Source organism: Haliotis rufescens, unplaced genomic scaffold (genome assembly GCF_023055435.1).
Source record: "Haliotis rufescens isolate VD_foot unplaced genomic scaffold, xgHalRufe1.0.p SCAF_52, whole genome shotgun sequence".
NCBI lineage: Eukaryota > Metazoa > Mollusca > Gastropoda > Lepetellida > Haliotidae > Haliotis > Haliotis rufescens.
In genome coordinates, this window is record NW_025964246.1 from 743631 (window position 1) to 754823 (window position 11193).

At 46.2% G+C, this 11193-nt stretch overlaps 1 protein-coding gene across 1 annotated transcript in view; it reads left to right on the top strand.

Moving 5' to 3' along the window:
• LOC124144038 (cyclic nucleotide-gated cation channel alpha-3-like) overlaps nt 1–4792 on the top strand; it is a 160191-nt gene extending 155399 nt beyond the window's left edge. The window contains exon 4 of the mRNA XM_046513256.2: nt 2368–4792. Within this exon, the coding sequence (XP_046369212.1) occupies nt 2368–3356 (989 nt within the window). The 3' untranslated portion in view covers nt 3357–4792. The remainder of the gene's footprint in view (nt 1–2367) is intronic.
• The last annotated feature ends 6401 nt before the right edge of the window (nt 4793–11193 follow it).

Here is an 11193-nt window from a genome sequence, read left to right on the forward strand (position 1 = left end):
GTGTAGTCAGTAGCTCGGGGATGCAGGGTGGTCGGGGATGCAAGGTGGTTAGAAGCTCGGGGATGCATGGTGGTCAGTACCTCGGGGATGCAGGGTAGTCAGTAGCTCGGGGGTGCATGGTGGTCAGTACCTCGGGGATGCAGGGCAGTCAGTAGCTCGGGGATTCATGGTGGTCAGTTGCTCGAAGATGCAAGGTGATCAGTAGCTTGGGATGCAAGGAGATCAGTAGCTCGGGGATGCAGGGTGGTCAGTAGCTCGGGGATGCAGGGTGGTCGGTGATGCAAGGTGGTCAGTAGCTCGGGGATGCAGGGTTTTCAGTAGCTCGGGGATGCAGGGTTGTCAGTAGCTCGGGGATGAAGGGCGGTCAGTAGCTCGGGGATGCAGGGTGGTCAGTAGCTCGGTGATAGAGGGTGGTCGGGGATGCAAGGTGGTCAGAAGCTCGGAGATTCAGGGTTGTAGGGGATGCAGGGTGATCAGTAGCTCCGAGGTGCAGGGTAGTCAGTAGCTCGGAGATTCAGGGTTGTAGGGGATGCAAGGTGATCAGTAATTCGGGATGCAGGGTAGTCAGTAGCTCGGGGATGCAGGGTGGTCAGCAGCTCGGGAATGCAAGGTGATCAGTAGCTCGGGGTCCGGGGTAGTCAGTAGCTCGGGGATGCAAGGTGGTCAGTAGCTCGGAGATGCAGGGTGGTTCGTAGCTCGAGAATGCAGGGCGATCTGGGATGCAGGGTAGTCAGTAGCTCGGGGATGCATGGTGGTCAGTACCTCGGGGATGCAGTGTAGTCAGTAGCTCGGGGATGCATGGTGGTCAGTACCTCGGGGATGCAGGGTAGTCAGTAGCTCGGGGGTGCATGGTGGTCTGTACCTCGGGGATGCAGGGTAGTCAGTAGCTCGGGGATTCAGGGTGGTCAGTTGCTCGAAGATGCAAGGTGATCAGTAGCTCGGGATGCAAGGAGATCAGTAGCTCGGGATGCAGGGTGGTCAGTAGCTCGGGGATGCAGGGTGGTCGGTGATGCAAGGTGGTCAGTAGCTCGGGGATGCAGGGTTTTCAGTAGCCCGGGGACGCAGGGTTGTCAGTAGCTCGGGGATGAAGGGCGGTCAGTAGCTCGGGGATGCAGGGTGGTCAGTAGCTCGGTGATAGAGGGTGGTCGGGGATGCAAGGTGGTCAGTAGCTCGGAGATTCAGGGTTGTAGGGGATGCAGGGTGATCAGTAGCTCCGGGATGCAGGGTAGTCAGTAGCTCGGAGATTCAGGGTTGTAGGGGATGCAAGGTGATCAGTAGCTCGGGATGCAGGGTAGTCAGTAGCTCGGGGATGCAGGGTGGTCAGTAGCTCGGGGATGCAGGGTGGTCAGCAGCTCGGGAATGCAAGGTGATCAGTAGCTTGGGGTCCGGGGTAGTCAGTAGCTCGGGGTCCGGGGTAGTCAGTAGCTCGGGGATGCAAGGTGGTCAGTAGCTCGGGAATGCAAGGTGATCAGTAGCTCGGGGTCCGGGGTAGTCAGTAGCTCGGGGATGCAAGGTGGTCAGTAGCTCGGGAATGCAAGGTGATCAGTAGTTCGGGATGCAGGGTAGTCAGTAGCTCGGGGATGCAGGGTGGTTAGTAGCTTGAGAATGCAGGGCGATCTGGGATGCAGGGTGGTCAGAAGCTCGGAGATGCAGGGTGGTCGGGGATGCAGGGTGGTCAGAAGCTCGGGAATGCAAGGTGATCAGTAGCTCGGAGATGCAGGGTGGTTAGTAGCTCGAGAATGCAGGGCGATCGGGGATGCAGGGTGGTCAGTAGCTCGGAGATGGAGGGGGGTCAGTAGCTCGGAGATGCAGGGTGGTCAGTAGCTCGAGAATGCAGGGTGATCGGGGATGCAGGGAGGTCAGTAGCTCGGGGATGCAAGGTGGTCAATAGCTCGGGGATGCAGGGTGGTCAGTAGCTCGAGAATGCAGGGTGATCGGGGATGCAGGGAGGTCAGTAGCTCGGAGATGCAGCGGGGTCAGTAGCTCGGGGATGCAGGGTGGTCAGTAGCTCGGAGATGCAGCGGGGTCAGTAGCTCGGAGATGCAGGGTAGTCAGTAGCTCGGGATGGCACGACGCTGCGAATACATTCAGTTAAACTACTCTCTTGAGCAAGAGTAATTTAGGAAAAAAGATGAGAGAGAAGCGAAACTATGGCAACGAGTTGGTCCAGGGGATGAATGCCATTTAGAAAGGGGTCCCATGTAACAAATGTTATATTTGTACTTCACTTAGGAAGTGTTATCCCAAATGTAACATGTGTTACCTGGTCCTGGGAATTTAGCATTATGGAGATGCAAAGAACTGTATTCTCGAGGATGCAGCCAAATGTACGTTAGACTTTGCTGACCTTCACCTTTCTTGTTGCAGTTGCAATGTCAAGGAGTAAGAGCACGCCCGGCCTCGTGGAGTCTGCCGGCAAAGTACCGCTGGAGACGATGCTTGTGCACCGCCACCACACCCTTCCCGCCGGCCTCCCCGCCCACAACAGCACAGAGGAGAGACACGACCAGTATGGCGCGGATTACGGGGGAGGAGGAATGGGTCAAGCGTCTCGCAGCGAGGACAACATCATCGCTCACTGCGACGAGCACGAAAGAAACGAGTCGCTGGAATCAGCGCAGCAAGTTGTGTGTAACATGACAACTTCAATGACAATATCGAGTATGACGTCGTACGCCAGTGGATCGCCGCCACAGAGATCACCTGTCGTCACGGAAGCTGCCAAAAGTCCTTTCAGTCCTCCACCGTCGCCTCGACAGACGACGTTCTCTGTGGCGGGAATCTCCACCGTCAGTGCCAATACACCTCCGACCATGTCCGACCACTATCAGCGGACGCAGCCCCATTACCAAGGAAACTTTAACCCCCTTCCACAGAACTACTCCTATGTTAACCAGCCCCAAATGGCGTACCTGACGCCTTTCTCAGCACCCCCAGTCTACAGCCCTCCCTCACCCAATATGATCCTGACCAATCCTAACAGCCTGGGGGCTTCTCAGTCCAGCCTCGTACCCCCTCACCACATTCAGCATACCCTCCAAACTCATTCCCCAATGGCCATGTCGCCCATGACAGCTAGCATTAGTCCAGTGAGCATAGGTTCGCCGTGTAGACAAACAGATACCCAAGCTGAAATTTTGCTCAAGGAGATATCCAGGTTAAGAGAAAGACTCGCTCAGTTGGAGAGTGAGAACTCAGCCCTGACTGTGAAGCTGAACCAGCAACAGTGGGACGTGGAGAATCGCTTGACAGAATTGGAAATGCATATTTGTCAGAGTGACAGTGTAGCCAGTACTGGGTCAGGTGACGAGAAACAGGACAAGCAAGCTCCCGTTAACAGGGAATCGGTCATATGATATAGTGGATTAAGGGGTCTTCAGCGTATGCAGCCCCAGGCCCTACAATCTGATCGTAAGATCAAAACACTGGGTCTGGTTCAAGCATCATCGGATGCTAGTGTGCATGGACGTCTGAGAAGGACAGGGCAACGGGTAGCCATACTGTCAAGGGCGATAACTCCACAGCGGTGATGGGCGCCAGGTGGCCCATGCTGTCCTGGGAACCTACGAGAGCGTTTGATTGTGATGGAAATTTCTGCTGCTCTACCATACGATGTACATCACATTTAGGGACCAGTCTTTCAGAAGCCTTTTCTGAGATTTCAGGGATTGAACAATTAATCTTCTACTTCTAGAGGACGGTGTGCTTCATATCAGTAATCCACAAACGAAGGCGGAAGCTCCCTTCTGAAATGAAAGATACCAAGAGTAGTTCCCCTTGAACAATTTCCCTATCTTCAAAGTGCGAGAGTACCAACTGACCATTGATGGGTTCTCTCCCTTTGCTTCATGTCACTGTGGAAAGGCTCTGCTAGCGCCATCGTGCGGTGAGTGGGTGCAACGGTAGACTACTCGTCTCTAACTTGCTGTGGTTGTGAGTATAGTCAAATATTTCTGCTCAAAATGCGGAATGTTGTGATGACAGAATTGAGTTTATAATCCAAGATTCTGAGCAACTGAGACAAGAGCAGAAAATGTGATGACATCCAGAATTAGGTAACACCTATGTACAACAATGTATATATTTCAGTGCAGACCGTGCATTGATTGGATACACCTCCACAAGATTAAAACCAAAGAAACGTCAAAAAGGCAAATAATCCGTGAGAAAAAGCAATGGTCGTGACGTCACCGCAAAGCTCATATCCACTGCAATACAAAACTGTCCAACATGGAGTTCTCAGTGTTGAATGTGATTGGACAGATATGTCACGTGATGGTGAGCCACGTGACTACCAGTGTCAATGCCAGGGTCGTACCCGATGCAAGAAGAGAACACGCTTCCTTTTTTAAGATGCAATTTAGAACCAAACTAGCATTTGAAAAGCTCAAATATGACGCTTTCTATGTTCTGGGGTTTATTCTAAATACACATTCATAGGTATGTTCAAATGTTTAGCGAGAGGCGGTATGGGGATCTAGAATCAGCCTCAAAACACCCACAGTCAACTACGGCTATGATGTGGCCAGTGGTCCAGTCAAAGAAAAAAACGCTATGACTCACGAAAAAAGGGATTTTCCTAACATTTTAGAAACTGATTTACGGTTCTTCAGTGACCTCTTGATGAAGAACGGACTGAAAATGAATGATAAAAAATGACTTTTTTAAAGAGGTTTTCACGCTTCATGGCAATGGTGGGGGCACGGGTGGCCCAGTCGTCTAAGGCGCCGCGATTCGCTGTGCAGAGTTGCGTCCCTTGGGCACGCCAGAAACCTATGATTGTGGGTTCGAATCCCGGTTCGCCCCGATTATGTTTCTAGGTTTGTCAGCACCATACCCGTGCTCGTGGGTTTCACCGAAGTGGTAAAAGTTTGAGACCTGCATCCCTTCGGACTTTCCTCCCACATTAAGCTGACACGCCGCGATATAACTGGATTACGGTTAAAAGCGGCGTTAAACCCAACTCACTCACTCACTCATGGCCATGGTTCGCTAAATGCAGGAAATGAACTGTCCCCAAACACTAACTGGCGTGATAACCTCTGCATACACGCATGTCCTTCGTCAGATATAAGATATATATTACTACCTTCATCAGTGATCTTAAACGCTCGTTATATCCGAAGTTGACTGTACCAAAACATAAATATGACCCTCGTGAGCATAGTAGACTCTCGTTATTTCGAAATTGAATGAGTGCGTTGGGCCTTTCCAGGTAGGAACACAATGAATCAACATGTACCATTAGTCCAGCAGTACCACAGTGGCGACCTTGGGATTGATTTTCACATGCACATTGTGTCCATGTGTGGAATCAAACCCAGGCCTTCGGCGTGGCGAGATAACACTTTACCAACAAGGCTACCCCTTTGCGATCTCAAGTTGAAGGGGCTTTTTGAGAACATATCAGATGCAATTCGAGATAAAAGGAATGCTATGGAAGATAAGTATTTATCACTATGGCATGAATTACATGTGGATCGAGATAGAAAAACGTAAAAAAGATCCGAATTTGAAATAATTTGAGTCTGCTATGCCACCTTGCATTGCTACCTCTCTTCACAATCTTTACCAGAAAGGTCATGACGTGACCTTGAAACCGACAACGGATTTGTTAAATCACACAAAAGCATCATGCCAAACATAGTCAAAAACGATAAAACGAATAAGACACATTATTTTTCCATGCAATGTCTCTAAACGTTTGGTTACTATGACTCTCATACAAGGCACACGATCCTGCAGATGGAGGTCTGTGAATCCTGGCTTCATCCCTTGTTTGCTGTATCGTATTTTCACAACCGGAAGTGCCGGGCTCTGCGTATCAGACAAAACCGGAAGTGCCGGGCTCTGCGAATCAGTCAAAACCGTCAGCGTTTTCTGTTGCCCTATTCTTGCAGACCGTGTTGTCATTAACGAGTTGGTGAAATGCCTTTCAAATCGTCCTTTCTACTTTTCCCATTGCTTAATCTACGATCGAATGTATTCGGAATGTTGGCGGAAAACCCCCGAAGGCGTCCGATATTACGTGACGTACCGAATTGAATGTGATATCCCTCAGTTTTGAGGCTCTTCGTGACATGCAACAGTACATACGGTGTCACGTTTGTTTTTCGTATTTTCATTCCAGTTTTCTCTATCATACTCACGTTTCTATGTATCTGAGTCGTGGAGTGAAATGGCTTGTTCTCAACGTATTTGTCATTTCAGAATTTAACAGTTTCGTATTTCTTTACCATATCATTCCATAACACGTGACAATATCACCATATCAGTTATCAAAAAATTGTTGTCTTGATACCGATGGTCTCCATGACAACACCACGTGCAGGGAATAAGATTGACGTCATAGATATGTAAATTACAATGATATTGAGTGGGGCGAGTGCGGTAGGCACATTAGATATATATATGAGTGATCGACTTTCGCGCAGTTGATATGTTGAAAATTATTATGTACAATAATTGCAATATAAATTCAATATTTTCATTACTTTTCCAGTCATATTTTAAATAAAAATATCCTCATAGTATATCTACTTTGTTCTAGTAGTTAACTCAAAAGTTGTTTCTTTTCTTTTCGAGGGAAACGCGTTATTCCTCGTGAGGAATCCGTATATGGGGGAATTCCCTTTTGGGGGAATCCCCTACATGGTGTGGAATCACCAATGTGGGGAATCCCCTAGAAAGGGATTTTCCCTACATGCGGAATCCTGTAAAGGGGACTGTAGATTGTCTATTTATTATCGGCGAGGTTAAGTTTGATCAAATATTCAACGTTCATTTACCATAGATGAAGGAACAGTGAACGAGGTTGCCGTTTCACCTCATCGTATAAAATAGATGAAGCTCAGGATCAGCCTCTTTGGCACGCAATCCACGAAGTCCTCCCCTTATCCAGTATCAAGGCTAATGTTTACCGTTATATTCTATTAGTTTGTACGATGACGTGAGACGGCGGAGTATATGCCTAAAGAGGGGCCTTCTTTATGCCTCTTGGGCAGTGTTATAATATTCTACACTTGCGGGTTTACACACCCGAAACTGGTCACTTATATACTATTGATAACCAATACCTAAAGGCCTCATCGAATGCTTAAAAACTCTTCCAGTTATAAAATAATATTTAAGCATCGGGTCCAAAATAAATCGCCGGGGCATTGGGCGGCCATGTTGATTTTTAAGCGCTTTTAAAGTATAGACGTTTTTTAACAAACTTTTGTGTAAATTAAGTATTGATTTCAATTTAAGCAATACTTAATGTACATAAAAGTCATATCGCCCAGTATTACAAATGATACACAAAAGTGTACGATAATGCCTTGTTTGCTATGTACTTTGTAGGTTTCCACTGTCTATCTCCAGAACATTCCAGTAATAACGGGGAATAACCGAAATACGGAAACAACCGATGCTAACCGATCAGTTCCGAACGTGTATCCCTGCTAAGTGTTGGTATGTAGTTCCGTAAGTTTGTACAGGCCAGTAGGAACATTATAGTTAAATAAATATTTCATTAAATTGATTTTCACGTTTACATTATTGTTATGAAATGGAAGTGTGATGGCAATTTTCATTTTATAATTTTATTCTCTTGTTTCTCGCGGTCTTCCAGCCTGTTCCTTAATCTCCTTACTCAGTACGCGATGCAGGGAGTTTACGTATAAGTTCCTTGCAGGGTACATTGAGTTGCGGAGTTTGGCAGACCTATGGAGCAGTGGAATAAATGAATAAAAGTTATTACTTACATACGTTCGAGTTTGATTTGTACTTTTCCTGGCTCGGAACAGATCCTGACTTGGACATTCATAACATAGAGCGTCAATGAAGACCGAATCGGTGGAGATTCCTGGTAGCATATTGTCCCCAGCAACCTGTTTTGTCATGAGTCGACGAAATGGATCGGGTGGTCAGACTCGCTGACGAGGTTGACTGCATGTTATCGTATCAAAATTGGAACAATGCTCATAATGTCAATCACTGGATTGCCTGGTCCAGACTCGATAGTTTACAGGCCGCAATAACTGGCATATTGCGGTGTGCGGCGTTATACAACCAAAAAATAATAGGGGAGATCGGCACATTCTAACACAATTTGGAAGACCCGTATATTCTAACACAATATGGAAGAGCGGCAAACTCTAACACAAAATGGAAGAGCGGAATACTGTAACACAATATGGAAGACCCGTATATTCTAACACAATATGGGAGACCCGTATATTCTAACACAATATGGGAGACCCGTATATTCTAACACAATATGGAAGACCGGCACACTCCAACACAATATGGAAGACCCATATATTCTAACACAATATGGAAGATCGGCACACTCTGACACAATATGGAAGACCCGTATATTCTAACATAATATGGAAGACCCATATATTATAACACAATATGGAAGACCGGCACACTTCTACAAAATATGGAAGACCTGCACACTCTAACACAATAGGGAGGCACGGGTGGCCCAGTCGTCTGAGGCGCCACGATCCGCTGTGAAGAGTTGCGTCCCTTGGGCACGCCGGAAACCTATGATTCTGGGTTCGAATTCCGGTTCGCCCTGGTTATGTTTCTAGGTTCGTCAGCACCATACCCGTGCTCGTGTGGGTTTCACCGAAGTGGTAAACGTCTGAGACCTGCATCACTTCGGGCTTTCCTCCCACATTAGGCTGACACGCCGTGATATAACTGGAATACTGTTAAAAGCGGCGTTAAACCCAACTCACTCACTCACTCAGTGCGGATGACGTCACAGTGAGGTATCTGTTACGTTAGGTTTGGTTTGTTGTTTAACGCCGCACTCAGCATTGGTCCAGCCATATGACGGTGGTCTGCAAATAATCGAGCCTGGACAAGACAATCCAGTGATTGATATCATGAGCATCGATATACGCAATTGGGATACGATGACATGAATCAACCAAGTCAGCGAGCCTGACCACCCGAACCCACTCTGTTACGTAGGAGCAAGGTACGGAATTAGCGGAAGCGGTTGTGGTGCGAGGTCTACCACTTCGTGGCCTGTCTGCAGTTCTGCCCGTCGTTTTCGTACAGAGAGTGATTGTTGCGATGTGCGCGAAACTTAACCCCGACTTCACCATACCAAACGCAGCAACATGAGACGATGTTACATTTGTCTGTCGAACAATATTAACAACTATCTGACATGACCATTATATTTCCAAAACAAATTTTCGGAAAACACTCTTTTGATCGTCAGTTTATAAAGCTACAATAATATTTCAAAGGAATGTAAGGTTGTCAGGATGAACTAAACTATATATAAGGCTATTGAAAAAAATTTGAAAATTGAAAAAATATATATATTCAAAAGGTGGTCTGGTCCGGGAGACGAATTTGGTAGATCTCCAAAACAGTTCTGTCTGGACATGTTATTCCCAAAAAGGAATCGGATTAGGAACAGGTTGTGCAACTTACAAGACCCTTGCTTGTCTTTTTTATCATTTAAACCATGGCTTCTTTGTCTTCGGCCGTTCATTAACTATATTCTCCCCTTCATTTACCTCGTTCATATAACAATTTCACGAAAAAGGTTTGTCGTCAGTGAGATTCGAACCCTATAAGTTCAACACTGGAGGCTAACGCGATACTGAAAAAAAGGAATTTAAGCAATGACATATGTACAAGTATCAAGACGAATAGTTCATCCGTTTATGAGCGGGATATTTGTTTTCATTCAGTATGTTATTCTATATATTTACGTTACATATATCTATATATTTAGCTGTTTTAGTGATGAGTGTTTTCATTAAATAATAGGAACATCAAGTTACATCCCAAAACATGAAATGTCAGCACTCAAAGAATTCGTCTACATGGTATGTGCCATGTGGTTGCAAATTCTTTTCTTACCTCAGTCTCCTTTGAACCAATTTATTTTACACAAAATTAACCAGCCACAGATTGATTATTACAAACTGTTGCAGGAATAAGTGATGGTTAAATAGACATACTCAAATTTAACAACACCAATTACGTAAAGAAACGACCCGTGAAGATCCGGGGTAGAATAATTTTTCAGTGAAGCCATGCTAGCCATAAAAGACGACTATGCTTGTCATAAAAGGCGACTAACAGGATCGGGTGGCCTTGAACCATGAACCTTGAACCTCCCCAACCTCGGGGTCATGGCTTATTGTGTGTCATCGAACGTCGACGGTATTCATTTACCAAACGGTAGTTGCCTGTCCCGATGAAATAACGCTCAAACCACATTTTGTGGTCGAGGAAAATCTGAAATGATAAAGAGACTATCTTGCATGTTATCAGCCGGATGACAGCTTAATCAGAGAAGCGAGATTTAGCAATTATGCCAAGAGCAAGTAGGAGATTTCCCGGGGGACGCGCTGACAGGCAGAGAGTACCGCCAAGACGGACTACCATTATCTGAGAAGTATGCCAATGACGTTTCGGCTCTCTACGAGTTCATGGCGTGACAGGGCAAAATGTACAAACTGCGACGTCAGAGGACACAACGACATAATGACAGATGACGACAGCGGCTACAACGAGCTGTCGTCTCGGGAAGAGAAGTTGGACCACCACGAGAGACATACTACGGACAACACAATAGTTCAAGAACACTTCTTAAATCTGAAAGTTAAAAATCAATTCTCTTGAAGTAAGTGGTTAGAAATGAGTCTTCTCGCCACTGTCGCTAGGCAACATGAAGAACTAAGAACAGGTTCATGCCGAAACTGATAGGCTATGATACTGTGAAAGCTGGCTCAGAGGTATAAAAGAACTGCTAAATAATAAGCTTAAATCCCGATATTGGGAAAAATGTCCTTGAAGGCCATATACACGTGGTTTTTATGTTGTTGTTTACCGCCGCACTCATCAATATTCCAGCTATATGCCGGCGGTCTGTAAATCATCGAGTCTGGACCAGACAATCCAGTGACTGATATCATGAGCGCAATTGAAATTAGATGTTTGGCTCCAAATTCAATTTTGCGCGGTTAAATCTACATATAACCTTGCTCTACATTGAAAACACAGTATGTTTATCGCCTAATTCCATTTCATCTCATCTCACCTCACCTCACCTCTTTCAAGTCGATTGTAACGTGTGTAGGGGAATCCTTGAAGGCTCTCTCGTCTTTGCTCGCACCCAGTTGACATCAAACGTATACATATATATATATTTCCAATAATTCCCAC